At 44.8% G+C, this 18,303-nt stretch overlaps 1 protein-coding gene across 1 annotated transcript in view; it reads right to left on the bottom strand.

Moving 5' to 3' along the window:
• Positions 1-6,533, bottom strand: part of spon1b (spondin 1b) — an 81,271-nt gene extending 74,738 nt beyond the window's left edge. Inside the window, exons 1-2 of the mRNA XM_070907165.1 lie at positions 6,051-6,533; positions 4,632-4,738 (exon numbers count right to left, since the gene is read on the bottom strand). Of these exons, the coding sequence (XP_070763266.1) occupies positions 4,632-4,738; positions 6,051-6,276 (333 nt within the window). The 5' untranslated portion in view covers positions 6,277-6,533. The remainder of the gene's footprint in view (positions 1-4,631; positions 4,739-6,050) is intronic.
• Between the last annotated feature and the right edge of the window lie 11,770 nt (positions 6,534-18,303).

Genomic DNA, 18,303 nt, shown 5'->3' with positions numbered 1-18,303 from the left:
GTAAAAATCCACCATGCTCACATTTCTTACATCAGACCCCCCCCCCCCCCCAAAAAAAAATGACTTGTCACCTCCTTGTGCGAACTCATTTTCTCAGCCACAGCTGAATCCCCAGCGAATCACAGAGTGCAGGAAATAGTGGCCCCACACTCACAGTCTTGATGCATTATGTATTTAATAAGCCATAATCAGCGCAGAGTACGACATTATTTATGCAAACCTCAAGCATCCGAACCCACCGGCTTGTCAAGCATAATAAATAAAGACGTGTAAATCGTCTCCTGGCTTCACTGGGAGTTCATTGAAGTAAACAAGCACACAGTTGTCCTTAACTCCTGTGTATCAGGGTGGGGTGCAAGACTCCAGACTGGATCTATCTTAGGGTACTTACAGAGGCAATAATTACTTTAGGATCTCATTTGAGTGTGACTATGCTACACATCGGGTCACCATCATTCCAACTCTGCACACTTCTTACACTTCCTTTTCTGTAAAGCCCTCTAAGCTCCGCTTGGCTTATGTAATTGCCTCTATCTGGAACCTATGACTTAGCTGTGGCACTTTAAACTGATTGGGTTTGTTTATCCCCAGCTAAACTCAGAACCCTAGATAATCTGCGCAGGGAAAAGAAAAAAAGAAAAAAGAAAGAAAGAAAGAAAAAGAAGATAATATCTCACGTCTGCTCATCTCTCCTCTTATCCAAACAAGCTCCGTTTGTCTCCCTGAGCAATAACACGTTGCTGGCCTAGATAAATATGACCCACGTCCCGCACCAACGCAAAGCAGGGCTGGGAAAAACACACATGCAGACCCACACGTATACCCACATGCCCGTTCGGCTGCATATATAAGCACAAAGACACACATTTCCGAGCAGACAATGAGTGGGGATTGGGGGGAGGGGGCGGGGGGGGGGGGCACACTCACAGGCATAGTCTCTAAGGTCTGACACATTAAGACAGAAGTCTTTTAATGGTAGTATTGGGGACAAAGAGCAGATTATTGCTTAAGGAAAAAAACAATGAGCTGCGACTCTCAGTTGTGGTGTTTTAGCGAAACAGCAGGCGGGCACATTCCAGGACAGCTGCCAGAAACAACCCCGAACCAGAGAGCGAGGAGGGAGAACAGCCTTACGGGGGACCCACAACTGTGCTCATTTGGCTCCTCTTCCACTGCACAATAACAATCATGACATTGCAAAACTAGCCGCATAATTAACTCGCGGGGAAAATAAACCGTCAGGGATATAAATTGTTGCATGAACTCCGTTTTACATAAGTATTATTATGTAAGCCCCTCTGATAAAGAGAAGCTGAGTTTGATGGATTGAGGTCATTTAGATTTTAAAAAAAGCCAGACTCGCTGTCATGCTGCATCTCCTCTTATCGAGCCGCTAATATAACTGGGACACAAAGGACGGCGTATTTAATAAATTAAATCATTCTGAAACTAATTTCTGTTACCACATGAATTCAAAGTAAAGTTTCCATCGATTTAATGTGGTGCACCACATCTTGTTTCATACAGCCGACTCCTCAGAACTTTTCACAGCCAAATCTGTTCTTTAAACACTTGACAGCGGCTTATCTCCAGAGGCCTTAATCATTTTCCACATGTGGATAAAAGTGTATATTACAGCTGTCAATTACAGAACAAAAGGTGTCTGATGGATTTTGCCCACATGTTTTAAACAGATTGCTAAGCCAGATAGTCAACTTTCATTTTGCTCAAGCTCAAACAGTTCCAGCTTCTGCTCACTGCCGGCTCCCTGGTCTCAGCCTCCCTCCAGACCCTGTTGGGACTCTGAGGTCGAGACTGTGAGGTGTTTATTGTGCAGGGAGCAGGAATCAAACAGTAAAGTAGCCAGAGCGTGAACTGTTTCAAGCAAACAGAGCCGCGCCACGTCTCAAAATTTCCTTCATCTCAACTCGGCTACTCGGGTTTGTGAGAACTGATTGATCCTCAGGAAGGGCCACGTTGAGGACTACGCACCAAACTCCAAGTAAAAACAACAGCAGTCCAGATTCCTCAGCTTTATCTATCCCGCTCGGGGGGCTCACACAAAATCACTGGCGCAATTCTACAGACCAGCACACAGTTACTTTCAGTTGTTGGTGTTTTTTTTCAAATTTAAGCCTTATTTATTTATTTATTTTATTCTTTACCCTGTGGCTGTTATTTGTTTTATCGTTTGTTTTTTTTAAAGCAGTGTGTAAGCTTGCAAAGAATTTTCATTATAATTTAGTGGTGTGAAAAGTTGTGAGAGTAAACCCAGAGGCAACGCGGCCACAAGAGGCTGGGGGGGGAGGAGGGGGGGGGGGTCAAACCACGGCCAAGCGGCGCCAGACTTTACACCATTTAAGAGGCCAAGAATACACTAGCAAAGAGGAGCGAAGAGAACGACTGAATGCACAAATTAAACAATAAGTGCAGAGCAACTCTCGAAAAGACATACAGTGTCAGAAGCCGAGCTCCCTGCACCCTTCGGCTGCCTGCAGAGCCGTCCGACTGTGGGACGGGAGGGCCGACAGCGAATGGATGAATCTCGAAAGCACTCAATCGTCCTGTTTGTGGTTATTTTGAATGAAAGAACATGCTTAACAACGGGTTAAAACTGCAGTTTGCGTTTGGATTTGCATGAGAATACACGTGGCGGTGGATAACCATGGGATACATGTGCCGGGTTTTCATTTAAATAAGTGGCGGTAGTTCAGGAGAAGGCTGCTTCAGTGCTCAAAATTGCCCATTTTTGCAATTAACTAACTATGAGCACTAATCATTAAGCCCATAGCTGAGTTTTCCACCAAATGTAATAGAAATTTTGCCCAAATGTGATACACTAACAAACAACTGAACTGAAAACATCCTTGTGTCACTTTCTTTTCAGTGCTTTGCATCTAAAACTGAAACACTATATGGGCATCATGTCGACACCCCTCCCTGCTGTTTTTCGCCTTAGTTCCAATTAGGTGACACCGCAGTATTTTAGGACCAAACTGTCCCGCCAACTTTGTGGCAACCGCGTCTGGCCCTTTCAACGTGACAGTGTTTACAAAGCCGGGTCCATAAAGAGCAGTTTTTCCTAGCTTGGTTTGGAAGAACTTGACTGGCAGACCTGAATGGAACGGCGACTGTGAGTCAGGCCTTATCACCCAGTGTTGGGAAATCTCTGATGGCGCAATGGCAGCAAAGTCCTGCAGCCAGGTTAAAACATCTTGTGGGAAGCCATGTTTAAAAGAGAGGGTGTAACGTTGAAGGGTCCATATACTTTGTTCCGCTGTCCACATCATTTTGGTCATATAGTGTACGTAGCACCCAGGTTAGTAGCTCCACTAATACAATAAATTCTACCTTAATGATGCTATAATGTTCAGTTTTTAGAGGGGCGTTGATTCAACTCTGTAACCATTTTGTGCTGTTGACTTGTATTGCGTTATACTCTAATGTATTATATCTATATTATATTTATTGGTTTCGGTGCTCTCTTTCTTTAAAAGGTGCCCTGTGGAGTTTTCTTGTAAACAAACAGGAGTTCTCTTCACATTCAGTGTTTCTCACCAAAACACACCGCGTGTATCCTCGAGGTCTAACAGAAGCCGACTGTGGCTGCAGGGACGGCAAGGTCTGTCTGTCTGTCTGTCTGTCTGTCTGTCTGTCAGTTTGTCTGTCTGTCAGTCCAGGCAGAAATAATCTCAACAGCTAAAGGATCCATTGCCAAGATATTCTGTGCAGACATTCATGGTCACCAGAGGATCCTGATAACTTTGGTGATCCTCTGACTTCTCGTCCCCAGACCCTTGTTTGAACATTTTAAATCCGGCACTGTTTACACCCACGTTCACTTGCTTGCACTCTTCTTATTTCCCTGCCTTTGTCGGCGCGTTGCTGCATTTCTCTGCGCGCCGCTGCTGTCGACCGCCGATCAGCGGAACAGCTCGACACTGGCGGCAGGAATGCGCATCGCATTGCCCGCACGTTTTCGCGCAGACAAATTACATAATGCGCTAAGTCTACGAAACGCGAAAGAAATTGTGAGGAATGCATGTAAGAGTCTGGCCAGGATCAGCGGGTGGAAACACAGCTACAGATGTGCGACCCTGTTTACACTGAGCGGGAGGTAATTGAGGAAGTCTGGCTCTCTCCTCTGGAGCTCTCTGCTGCTCGGTGGGAGCTGTGTTACTACTGAACCAAACATCTCACATCTCTCCCCTGCTTCCTCTCGAACTGTTTATCTCTTCTCTCTCTCTCTGTCCTCACATGCCTCTTCCCCTCTATCCTCCTCTGCCTCTCTCCTTCCCTCTCTCATTCTTCCACCGGAGGAAAATATCTGCTACTTAGCGGGAAGGATGCCACGTCTGCCTCACCCTAGACGAGATGCACCAAAGAGGCAACGAGGTTCCCTTTTCTCCAGCGCCACAACAAGGAGCGCTCAGTTTTCTGGCTTCATCCAGGGGGAGCTGCGTTGCATCTGTCAGCAACACCTCCTTTAACCCCCGTATCAGAAGACAGCGGGGAGCAGCTAAGTCGACTCCCGTGTGCATTATAGCATGCAAATGAGTTCAACTTTCCCAGAAAGCTCAGAGCACATTCAGTACGCAGCGATTCTCCCTTCACAGCTGCTCCTCCGTTACCTGGAACCGGCCGGTGTAGTCGTCGTCCGTGGTGCCCTCTCGGCCCTCCTTCAGCGCGATGAGGGTGAAGCCCCTGAAATAAGACGGGCTGGTGGCCAGGAGGACCACTGTGAAAGGAAGGAGAGAGACAGGGTGTGTTTTACTCCACAGACACACTGAGCTGTAAAGAGGCACGTACACTGAGATCATCAGGGTGGCGCCGCATGACGCGGGGGTCACCCTGGTTGATGCCAGGTGGAGTGGCACGCGAGAGCAGCATCCCTGTGAGCGCCCGCGCCACGTGGGAGCTGCGGGGGCTGTAAACGGAGGCTGAGCATCTCGCGCTGGAATGAAAAGAGAGCCTATAAATCTCACTTTGGTGCGGGGAAACAGGCCAGGAATGGGAGCCATATAACGAGATTTGGGTGGAATTTTACTCGGCTCACTCCCTCTAGCCCCAACCTTACGTTTATCATCCCGGCCCATTTATCTTAAAAACTTGCTCCCGGTGCTGAGAAGGAACATGTCAATATTTTCAATCTCGGCCGGTTTTTAAAAAGTGAACCTATTTGCTACTTAAAGGTTTGCGAAAGGCTCGGGGGAATAACTTATTTCTTTCCCTCGGGTGGTGTCCTTCACAGGTTACTGATCGCTGATTAGAATTTAGACCTGGACTGCTAAATGTGGCATCGCAGCCCAAAACACTTGCATGATCTGGAGTAAAATCTCAGTGGGGAGACTTTATGACAAGGTGACCCTTGATTTTCATCCTCGCTTGTGTCGAAACTGTAGCATGCCGGCTCTTATTACTGTTATCCCCCCCCCATCGTATCGCTGGATTTATCTGAATTTTTATTAATAAAGTTTGGATTTAAAAACAGAGACAGCAAAACAACTGCTTAGTTTTAAGTTCTACACTCACCAAGAATCTCTGTGAGAAGGCCAAGGTCTCTTCTTTTTTTTTTTATGAGGCCAAACCCACCAGGCAGGATAGGGACTTTACATTTGTTGGGGTCAGCTTAATTGGAGCCAGATCTGTCTCTCTCTGCGTGTTTGTGTTTTTGTGTGTGTGTGTGTGTGTGTGTGTGTGTGTGCTTGCAGGAAGAGGAGAGGAAGTGAATATAGGTCAAACATTATAACACTAAGTAGCCTTATCAAACCACAACTCTCCCAGGAGCCAGAGGAGGCAGACTGACTCGTTTGGAAATTGTGTCCTGCAGGCTGCAATCTAGTAAAACACGACACTGCTGTGGTGGTTACTTTCAACGTTGGGTGGTTAGACGTGTGGACATGAAATAAAATAAAGATGACTATGTATTTCAGAGCGCACATGCCCTGTTTTCCAACTTGATGAACAGTCCACTTGTTTAATCTGGCGCAGGTTTACGCACTGGTCGCGCAGACGGACTCTGGAAAAACAAAAAACAAACAAACTCCTACCTCTGTAGGTGCTGCCGGGCCGGTAGGTTTCCGGGTCCCCCTCCACTCTGAGCCTGAACTCGTGGTGCCCATCCCTCCGGGTCCCCTGGGTCTGCGCCCGGAGGATCCGCCCGCAGTACCCGTCCGACCTGCCTCCGGAGGGCTCCTCCACGAAAGCGACCGCGTTGCACACGAAACTCGAGACGAGATAGTACTGCAGGAGCAGCAGATGGAAATACATTCCCATTTCGGAGCCCGCGGACGAGTGTGCAGTGGCAGTTCAGTCAAAACAAAAAGAAGACCCCGTGGAAGGGCGAAACAGCAGACGGAGGGTCAGTTCCAGCTCCTTCCCCAGGAACTCCCAGCAAAACTACAGCGGCGTCACAGTCAGCGGTAGAGGTGACGGGGAGGAGACGAGTCCATCCTGAAGTGGAGAGAGCGCGTCGGGGGCGCACCACGTTGAAGCGGTGCTGCTCGGGGAGAGGGGAGCTGCTGCTGCTGCTGCTGCTGTTCCCGGATCAGTGTGTGGTGTTAACAGAGAGCCTGGTAGCAGCGGTGATGGGCGGGCGGGCGGGCGGGCGGGGGGTGGGTGGGGGGGCAAATTACAGAGCGCGGGTGCACGCGGATGTCTCCTTGACTTGAGGCGAGGGAAGGTCCAAACCAGAGCCCCGCGCTTTAACAAGAGCAAGCCCTCCCCTAACACACACACACACACACACACACACACACGCACGCTGTTTGCCCGTCTGTGTGTGGACCTCACACCCGCAGCTGCCTCTTGGGGACAGCAAATATTGAATTCTCTACACACTGTGGGCTGCACGGGAGGTGACAGGCTCCACCGGTGAGCAGCACAGCTACATTTAAAGTGAAGAAGGAACAGAGTTGTGTTCATTATTCGTCATCCCTCCTGCGCAATTTTGCTCCACAATCAAGCGAAATGAAATGTATTTCCGTGAAGAAGTTGCTCCGCTCCTGTGCGCCTTTACGCATTTTCTGATGCGCGATGACGCACCAAAGCACACCTGAGCAGAGGCACCAGAGTACACCCCGAGCTGCCTGCCCCCCCCCACCCCCCACCCCGAAGAGGGCGGGAACAAACCTCAGATGTTGGTTCCAAATTATTTTTATTCTAATAAACCTGAAAGTGTGTGAGCACCTGCGTTTTATTCGACCGTTTCTTTGTCGATTAAATGCACACTTTTCTGTATGGACATCTGGTGTGCGTGGGGCACATCCTCTCCATATAAAACGGCTAATAATCCCCTGTAAACACACTTTTACAAGGTGGACATGCATTTACGGCAGGAGGCGGCGTGTTCCGGCCAGTAGGTGTCGCCAGAGCATCTTCACACCTTCAGCTCCTCCAGAGCTACTTGGTAAATTTGTCATTCTCCTCATCACTGCACTTTTTACTCTCCCATGTTCTCAAGTTTTATTATAGTGTAGAGAAAAGTATGAGGGATTATGGAAATGCAGGGTTTAAGGTCTCATATTAAATGTGTAGTTTGAACTCAGCTGAAGCAATAAATTGAAGTTAGATGATATTTTGATCCATTTCCTTTTCCCGTAATGTATTTTGCTCCTTTATGACATTTTGCAATCCCCCATTATTCTGTCTGAATTACAGACATGCACAACTTTTATTAACTTTAACTTTGACTTCCCTTGTATATTTAAAACTCAACAATCAAGGGGTCATAATTCTAAGTAACAAATATGTGTGGGGGTGTGTGTGTGTGTGTGTAAATAATAAAACCTCACGAAAATGAGCTTGATCAACGCCTTGCGTGGCTTTTCATTCACATGCCAAACACGTGTGTGTGTGTGTGTGTGTGTGTGTGTGTGTGTGTGTGTGTGTGTGTCTAAACCTGGGGAGTGTTACCCAACTGGAAGCAGTTCTCAGAGCTGGAGATGGTTAAACTAAACAGCCTCAGCCTGGATGTCTCTGTTTGATGGATCCCATCTGGAGTGACTCTGCACTATAAACTGTCTGACGGATGGCTGACGTCTGGAGCGTACCCTTGACCGAGACGTGGAGTCAAAAAACAACCCAGGGACCTTTTCAGAATGAAAACAACCTGTTTGCACACCAGCCAGTAACATTCCTGCACTCAGACATCCAATCTTTTTATTCCGTTTGAGGAAATCCGTATTGAGTATTGGTGTGAAATCTTCTAGTCTGTCCTCCTGAATATCATGTGAGATGGCCATGAGTACTGGCTCGGGGTAGTTTTCTCTTCTGCAATATTTACTCGTATACGTACTTATGTTAAAATAATTCACCAGTGTCAGTATTGAACAGATGTCTGAATTGCCCGCCTGAATTAAGACTTTCATGAGGGTAATAAGGTTTCTGATGCAGGAAGCGCAGGCCAAAAGGGTGTATTAAATATGAAAATTGCACTGATCTTAGTGTGTGGAAGTCATTTCCTCTAATGGACTATAAGGGTTCTAAAAAAGCCCTTGATATTGTGCTCAAGTGTGTAATAGAATTTCTAATCATTGTACAAAACATTTTTTTATTCCGCTCGGAGAAGGCGTTTGCTTCATTTACGTCCTTGTGTCTATCGCAAGTGATGAAGACGGATTTGAATGTTTTGAATTGTATAGGCTAAGTGTTGAAAGAGCATATTCCTCATTTTGTCTCGCATTTCCATAAATGGTGAAGGCGACGTATATCTAGTTGAAGTAGAAGTGCCACCACTACATATTCATTTTACTTGAGCCGGAGTGCCTGTTTGCAGCAACACTGGAGCCTGACTGACTAGCTAACTATGCTAGCTTAGCTGAGCTCAGGCGCTGAGACCAGTCAGTAACAGTTAGCCCACAAAGTAGCGCATTGCAAGAATGTGATTAATTTCTTCAGTAACGTGTAGGGAAAGGGGATCCCAATTTGAAATGCAGTACTTACATGACATTTAGACGGTTAGAAATCACGGGAATGCCCCTCTACTCTCACATGTTGGCTTGTCGTCCGACCAGGAGTTGGATTTTTGAGGGCGTTAGCTTGACGCAGGGGCTGGAGGTGGGGCTGGTCTCCGCGGAAAGGAGGAATATGTCTTCCAGTAACCTCGAAATCGTCGTTTTCATGTGTCGTGTGCTCTCAGCTGTTGACATTAGCCACTGTTAGCTACTCTCTTGTTCAGAGTTGGACGGTGTGTGACCCCCTCAGCTTCACAGTAAAGACAGGACCTCTGCTGCCATGTTGCATGCAGTCATGGAGGCTAACACTAAGTCTTGATTTTTACAACTTCTATGTGTTTCAAATTAGACGCAACCCCCCCCAGAAAACTTCACCTTTCCTCATACGCCAAAATTACCACTACCACCCTGTCATGCCATCACCCTCTAGCAAATATCTTGCAATTTACAACTTGCAACCAATTAGGCACAATTAGCGCTATCCTGGGATTAGCGCTAGCTGCCTACAGTGAGGGCCCAAACATGAGGAAATGGGGATTTAGGCTGCTCTAAGGCTCGATGGAAGTTCATTTTAATCGCAAACATCTAAACCTGCCAGGCTTAACAATGGGTTTAGCAACAAACCCCCCCCCCCCCCGTAAAATCAGACAAAATGAATGCAGCTCTTAACTGCACGACCTCAAGCACAATAGACCCTTCTCACGGCAGATATTTTGACTCATCAAACGCAGGTGCAACTAATAACTCTTATAATAGATGCATTCTGTTCGGATGTGGCAGTACTGCCATTGTGCACACTGGCACATCTGAATGTAACAGAGCCATTGTTAGTGTTATTAGGTATACCTGCTTTTCCCGCCATAATAAGCCCCAATATATCTTGTGGGAAAATGTCTACTTGTTATGTTTCCAAAGGACTAAAAATATTTTAGTGAGCATGTGCAAGGAGACGATTCTGATGTCATTTCTCCTGTCATCTGCTGCCATTATAGACTGTATGTAAAGATGGACGACGGGTCTCCACCAAAATATCCCGGATATGGGCGCCGCCATCTTGCGCTGGTGACGTCAGTTGTTGCCGACCACATGCTGACCACCATGTATCTCCATATCTCCATAAATGCTCTGTTATGGTCTCAGGGTTAGTTCGAGTTTTTTCTCTGTCTTACGTTGGACAAACTCCTCCAAAGTCTAAAATACGCATTTTCACAAGGCCTATGACGAAAGCTCTTTTCTTATTTCATGAAAAGTCGACACTCTGAAGATACATGACTTTCACTGGACGGCAATGTCGGATCTCAAGTGCTTAAACCGTTATGTCTAATATTAAAATGTAGTCACACGCAGGAGCCCGTGCTCATATTGCAGCAGGTAGCTTTTAAAGTGGTGTAGGAAGCTGGTTGCTATTTGAATTTGAGTTTCATAATGACTCTCCCCACTGTAATATAGAGTATAGGCTTTCTACGCTATCCATGTAACAGTTGAGGGCTCAGAGCCCGATAGCCATCACAGACAAATGAGATCTACTGTATATATCAAATTAAAGCACTTGATGAAATCCACTGTATCTAATACTGACAGCAAATTGGCTAAAGTTGAATTAAGTGGAAACAAAGTGAAAGCTGAGGAAGGTGTAACTATATTGGCTCTCTTGTATAAGGACGAGCAGCGAACTCTGGCACCTCTGTTCTGTTGGGGAGACGTCCATCAGCCGTGCCATCGTGACTTTGTTAACGACGGCACACTGAGGAGCACAGGCATGCACACTCACGTGCACACACATTCACATGCACACTAGATTATCTCACACACCACCAACATGCTGGTAAATTATTACTGATTATATCGCTGCATAGATAAGAGAGTATCGAGCACGTGCAGCCAGCCCCGAACACCAAACATTATTACAACAGATTGTGTGTGTGTGTGTGTGTGTGTATGTGTGTGTGTGTGTGTGTGTGTGTGTGTTTTAATGCATGTGTGAGTGTGCGTGTATGCGTCTGCACACGTACACTTATGAGTGACTGTGTCATAATTGGCACAGACGATGTGTGGCACGAAAGGACTCTGCAGTTAAGCCCTTAAGTTCTACACACCTTGTTAGCATCTTTGAGCTCATTGTTTTGGTTTTTACGGTTTTTACTGTTTTACAGCAGGCAGCTGTTTTCAGCAAGAAGGCTCTGATAAACCCACTGTGCACTACCTAACCTAAGTTGGAGAGTAGCTGGTGAGGCATTTAGTGGCTGAAGAGCCAGATATTTCCCTCAGGAGTTAGTGAAGACCAAAACAGAGCTGCAAGGAGGAATACATATTGGACTTGCAACCACTGAAACACCCAATATATAGGCAACGTACTGCAAGAAAAATCAGACCACCCTGATAAATTCATTGTGTCTATGTGGTGCTTTCAACTCATTGATCCCAGAGTCTCTGACTGGGATGGTTAAGGCGCATACCAAATATCTGCAATCTCCACTGTGGACCTTTGTTGTATGTTATACTCCCCTCTCATCCCTTATTTCCTGTCTGCCTCTCTACTGTCAGCTTTCCAATAAAGGCAAAATGGCAAATAATCAAAAAAAAATCAACAAAATGAAATAGTGACTTTAAACTCTGCTCCAGTCATGGGTCATTTAACGGCGTCTTTCAGCTCTGTCAACCAGCAGCCCAGATTGCAGGTGCATTTGCAACTGTAAAACTAATTCAAGGGGTACAAACTATACAACGTCAAACAGTACCAACAAAGAAAACCAGCATTCATGAGCTAAAGCTAACTGTGACAGACATATATGTAGTCTATGGCAGTTAGCAAATACTGACAGTTGGCATGCAACCTAATCTGACCCACTTTTTCAGTGACGATTCGTTTTGCTGTATGTGTAGGAGCTGTACAAACTGCGGTGCAGTGCTCGGACTGATAGGTTTCATAAGTGAGATTGGAAGAAAATGAGATGGAAAGGACCTGGAGTTGGCCGCTTGCAAACAAGATTGAATTCTTGAGATTCATGTGGAATCGTGGAGGATGATGACATGCGAATGACATACCGGTCTGTTCCACTGAAAAGACGGGGGATGCTTTCTTTTCTATTGGCTGTCTCGTCTCACTGGAGTGCGGCTCTGGTCCGGTGGAAGTCACCACCCCGAATCGTCTGACTGCCATGCAACAGTATGTCTTGCCAACAAATTATAGGGACTGAACATCTATTACAAAGGGTGAGTCTGCCGCACGTATCCACAATCATTTTAAAGTATGAAGTGTCATTTGCATGGACTCATACCTCCTGAAGCTAAATGAATCATTCATGACAAATTGGTGAAGATACAACAGTGTGAGAGCATGTATATGGATGTTACTTTCAAACAGTCCCCATGCATGGACATCTCTGTTCCATTTCCAAACCCTCACTGCCCTGACACTCACCACAAATATCTAGCTCTGTCAATCAAATTTAACAAGCTATATATGGGGGGGGGGCAGTGACATGAGAGGGGGGAGGGGGGCTGTGTAAGTGGCAGCCCTCAGAACGAGACAGGGGAAAGAAAAAAACTGACAGTAAAGAGATTCCGATTCAGAGGAGTGACAGAGAGCTGAATTAAACTAAGTGCAGGTAGGAGCTGCGTATAATGACGCCAGGCTGTGTTCATCGTGTGTTTCTGGAGCCAAAGGTTTCACTTCAGGTTGTCCAAGTCCTCTGATCACCAATTAAGGACTGCCTGGAGCGCAATGCAACGCAGCTGAGTCACTCTATAGTGTGGGAATAAATGTTAAGAGGGGATGGGATTAGGAGCTCAGAGTTGTAACGAGAAGAAAAAGCAATGTTTCAAATGCAGTTCGACCTCATCAAGTCTTGAAGCGGCATCCGCCCGGTATATCCTCCACAGGATGGAATCACTGAGCTGACATTTGGAGGGGGAGCAGGCGACCAGCTTCTCTGTGTTCTGTCTGCCGTACCTTTTCTCCCCCGACTAATCTTCACTTCTATGAAATGTATTCTGACTGCATTGTGATTCCCTGGTTTTTCACTTCCACGTCTCGCCTCGCACCAGCAGTGTGCTATATGGATGGCAAATGTTAGTCGGTGGGTCGATCGGCCCGCCCACCACTGAAATATCTCTACAACTATTTGGATGGATTGTCAATATATATATATTTTTTACAAACATTCATGGCCCCAGAGGATGAATCTTAATGACTCTTGTGATCCCTGACTTCTCATCAAACTCCACCATGACAAGTTGACATTTGTGATTTAATCTATTTGGTTCAGCACTTTGGTTTCTAACTAAATACTTCCAAAACTGTTCAGCGGTAATTAGCAAATGTTAGCATGCTAACAAGCTAAACTAAAATGGTGAAGACGGTAAGCATTATATCTGCCAAACAATAGCATGGTAGCACTGTCATTGCTTTGAGCACACAATGACAATGCTAACATGCCGATGTCCAGGAGGTATAATGTTTATGAGGTTCGTCATCTCAGTTTAGCGTGTTAGCGTGTTAGCATGCTAACAGCATGGCAGTCCATCCAATAGTTGTTGAGATATTTCAATCTGGACCAAAGTGATGGAGAGCGAAGAGATGCAGGAGAACATGATGAAGGTAAAGCTTAGAAAAAAAGACTCCAGATGTGAAATCATGCTTGGGTATAAGACCAGAGCTAATCTCAAGTGCACATAATTGTAGATGAGGTGACATTTTGGAGAAGCGACACTGGAAGTAATGTTGCCCTATAAACACCTTGACTCCTCTTTGGCTGTGGCAGGCCCTGCCTAAAACGTTGTGAGCACAACAGCTGTCTGTCAGTCTGTCTGGCTGTCTGTCTGACTGGAACATGAGCAGTCTTTCTGCAAAAATTGCATCACCTCATTGACAAATGTCTTTATCGTTAGCTTCTCCACTGTGTCAGTTTCTTCCGGACTGAGTACCACACTGGCCTCGTTGCTGCTGAGCTCTGAATGCAGCGCAGCCGTGTCTGGAACATTGCTTTGACTTTTTCATTCAGTGGTTCTGGTGGGACTTTACATCATCACAGAAAGTCTGTCGGATGAATCAGAGCCCATGGACATGTTCTTTGATCCTTTTTTTTCTTCCTTATTCTCCACTTTTTCTTTCTCATCTTCCTCTCTTTCAGAGCCTACCTTCCCCCCCTTTTTCTCTTCATTCTTACCATTCTTCAAGGACATGATAAAGGATGTTTTTCACCTCGTTAGCTCGATCTAATGAGATCTTCTGAGATCTATTCAATGCTGCACTTTTCCAAGAATATTCTGTACGCATCTAGTCAGCCCAAACAACAAAGTAGGGAAAAGCATCACTCTGAAATGCTGAAATTAATTTGAGATGTTTTGGGGTCATAAGCAGGAAAATCCACAGGAAGTCATCAAGCAACGCATCCCGTTTCAAGTGGAGGTACGTTGAATTAATAAATCAATCATTTTATGAAGGAAGAGTTGGTTCTTCAAAATTACAAAAATGTTTTATACAACATAATAATATGTCATAGAATTGACATAATAATTCCACAAGAATCACAGAACACAATGTCAACAATTGTCACAGGGACTATTTTTTCAGTAGACAGTGGCTCCACTGAAAACCTCACCTTGTAAGAATTTAAACTTTGTGGATTTTTACTTCTTTTTTTTTTTTAACATTTTCTAGACCCACGCGCTCATGACCTCATGTAGAGCTGACGGCCTGTGCCTCATCTGCACGTCAAGAAGCCCCATGTGGTGTCCCTGCCTTAAATACTGCATGTTCTTCTGGAGATTTGAAGTTTTTTTTTAAATGAGCTTCCTTTGTGATAACATTTCATTACTTTTTGTGTGGTTATATTCACTGTTTTCATTCTCTCATCAATTTTGTTGGTAAGCACGCTTTGGACGATGTACGGGTATAGTACATAATGTCTCATATCTTGACACGACTTGCATCCATACCGTCAGTTGAGTCGGAGACACTGACATCAAGGAGTTTATAGACCCGTCCAGGTTGTAGGCAGAAGTAAACACGTGGCCATCGCTGCGATGGCACCTCACTTTTTTAAACCTGCACATAACACTGTAATGTCTGTAAGGGATTTGACTTTTTAGCTGCATTTGGCCAAGAAATATGTCCAAGCTGCTCTTGAGATGAATGCCTCATCACTTCATCCCCATTAAAGTCGCCCTGCGGTGCTTCCTTGTAAACAAACAAAAGCTATGTTTATATTCAGCGTTACTCACCAAAACATATTGTGGGTCTCACAAATGTGAAGTTTCAGTTCATTTTTCGTGTCTTGACTGACCAAAAGAAAGCTGAGACAACAACAAAGAAGAAAATCCTTCCGACATGAACAAATCTGCTGCTGCGGCTCATGACCACACTGACTTTTTCAGATTGTATTATATATATATATATATATATATATATATATATATATATATGTTGCCGGTGCACTTCAGGATATTGGATGGACTTTTGATCTTTGTGCCCCCTTGACATAATAGCATGAATGATGGGAAACAGTCAAAGGATATAATGAAGCTGTTCTGGTGGGGTCAGTGTCTCTGGAGTTCTTTTGGCTGTGGGTTTATCCACGTAGCACTGTGCTGCTGAGTTCATCCAGGTGGAACTGACAGGAATACGTAAATGGAAAAGTTCATGACACCAGATTCTAAGTTCTGATGAACTGGAGTGTACCCCATCAGCAGAACTATAGCTGACACACACACACACCTAGAACCGGACATGTGGATGCAAACACATTTTTTGCACCTTTTCTCTCTCTCTCGCTCTCTCTCACACACACACACACACACACACACACACACACACACACACATTTAGATTTACTATTCCTGCTCCACGTCTCGCCTAAAAATTGAATGCCAGGTTGCATTTCTTTCCGCTCGGTCATGATTTTATAATCTACATTTCCTGCAAGAATGCATGTAAAGATTTTGCTACTAACGGCACATAATTGGTTTGTGGGATTCCCGGTTATGTTTGTCGCAGTTCAGTTAAAGGTTTCACAATCCATTGTTGCAGGAAAAGCAGAAATTTCCCTCAACCTGGCTTGGATCATTGCATGATGAATGGAGGGAAAAATAACCCCTTGCAAAAACAAAAAGTTGCTAAAACACAGAAGGAGAAACTTTGTTGGGGGTGTCTCTGAAGAACATATCGCAAATATGCTGCAGTTGCTGCAGTTTCAGCTCATCTGAAACAGACTCATATTGAAATATGAGTCTGTTTCTTAATTTGTAAGCTGATGTTACAGGCTGTCAGGAGTCCACGAGAGGCGCTGTACGTCATAAAACAACAAACCTTGCTCGTCTCATTGTGGGTTATTGTGTTAACGACAAAACTAAGCTGCCGCGGATGTCTCCTTTATTATTTCTTGATTTGGTAGCGAGGCTGAGCCTCTTTACCAGACAAATGTCGCAGCAGCATCATCCCAAGGGGGGGGGGGCGTGAAAATAATTCCAAAAACGAGTGGGTCAGCAATCTGTGAAAGAGGAAGGAAACTCTCCTGAAGTTGGCGTTTTTTTTCTCCCTCACCCTCTGTGAAAAACACTAACTGGATGTGGCAGTAAGAGGTGACTGGCAGCCGCCCTGGCAGAGGTCCTGTAGGGTCAGCGGGTCAGCAAATGCCCTCTATTCAGATGATATAGATTGGCCTGTACAGTAGATAGTGTGTTATTAGTATTATTGTATATGTACACTACAGTATATGTCATTTTAGTTTGTCCCATGATCACATTTTTTTTGTTAATTAGATAACACCCCAAAATTATAATGATGCTTATGTAACAGTTTACCAGAGTTTAAAGTCAATTTTCATTAGAATGCACGATATTCAAAAACGTCGGCACTGGAAGTAAATGTAATCCTCTTCAGATATTTGTTTAGATATATAAAATATATCCAAATGATTAAAGTGACATCTACTCCTTCTCCCTCATTGTAGAAATCTAGAATCTGTCTCTGTAAAAACTCTAAAATGAGCAGATTAAATTTACTGGACACATTGGTGCTCCCCAGAGGATGAACCGTCTCCCTTTTTGGACACTCTGTAAACCGTCCCCACCGTTAGGCCAAAATGCGTACGAGATATCTCATAATCAAATAGGTGGATTGCTTCGAAATATGCTGAGCACATTCATGCTCCCATGAGAATAAACCCTCTAATGATCCCCATGACTCCATCAGAAATAAGGAGGAGAAGAATTCTCAGTGTGTTGTTCGGTCACTTCCACATTGTTTTCTGTAATGAACACTGCAGCTTGTAGGAGCTGCTAGCCGGGTTTTAGCCTTGTCCCACTGTTACACCAGCTGTTGCCCCTCTTGCTGTTGGCCATTGTTGTCTCTCTATTAATTGGCAGTCCTTCACCTTGATTAAAGGACAACTGTTTGCCACTGACAGCATTGCCTACAGGTGATGTGCTTGTGGTGGCAGCAGATGGTGGCATGTGTCGGCTTTGCTCCTGCTGTTGTCTTGGCTAATGACTTGGGCGTGTCAGCTTATTGTAGACAGAAATCCAATTCATATCATATTAATCAACTTCCCCACAGGCCTGGTAGAAATGCACTCCGTAAAATCAGCTTGGTTTTGCTGACAGAATCCTGGCAGGTCAATCGACAAATCACTCTGTAATGGAAAAAATATTCAATTAATTATCAATTTATCCATGGCCAGACAAAATTCTAATACAACTAATGTGAAAATTGTGGGGGGGGGTTTAAAAAATATATTTTTGGCAACAGTTGTCATGTTGTCCTATGAAGGCAATGTCTTTTGGTCGGCCTGTTCTTCAGTCGGTCTACTACCTTGGACCAGACTGACGACTATTAGATGAGTTGCCGTGGAATTTGGTACAGATATCCATGGTGCCCAGAGGATGAACCGTAAAGACTCTGGGAATCATCTGACTTTTTTTTCCAACATCACCATGAGGTTTTGAGTGAAATGTTTCAAAACTACTCGGTGGATTGGAGTAAAATGTATTACAGGCATTCATGTTCCCCTCAGGATGAATTATAATAACTCCAATTCCCTTTTCTTTTCTTTTTTTTCTTCTTTTTCTTTTTTTTTGCTAAATCATTTAGCAGCTTGCCATGAACCTGAGGAATGCCACGGATACAATCTTCCATTTGTGAGATGATTTTTTACACCCTTAAGGTGTCTGTCGCAGTGTGGTAGTCAGATACTAATGTTTTAAAAGTTTTGTGGGAACATTAAAGTCCTTGAAGATCCCATTTAAATCCTCACAAGTACCCGCGTGTGTGTGTGTGTGTGTGTGTGTGTGTGATTAGACACTGAAGTAGTTACAGCCTTTCCTGGAGCACTGGCTGTCCTTTATTACC

The sequence above is a fragment of the Enoplosus armatus genome, chromosome 6, assembly GCF_043641665.1.
Source record: "Enoplosus armatus isolate fEnoArm2 chromosome 6, fEnoArm2.hap1, whole genome shotgun sequence".
NCBI lineage: Eukaryota > Metazoa > Chordata > Actinopteri > Centrarchiformes > Enoplosidae > Enoplosus > Enoplosus armatus.
The sequence above is the reverse complement of the archived record's forward strand: the minus strand, read 5'-3'. Positions and strand labels throughout refer to the sequence as shown.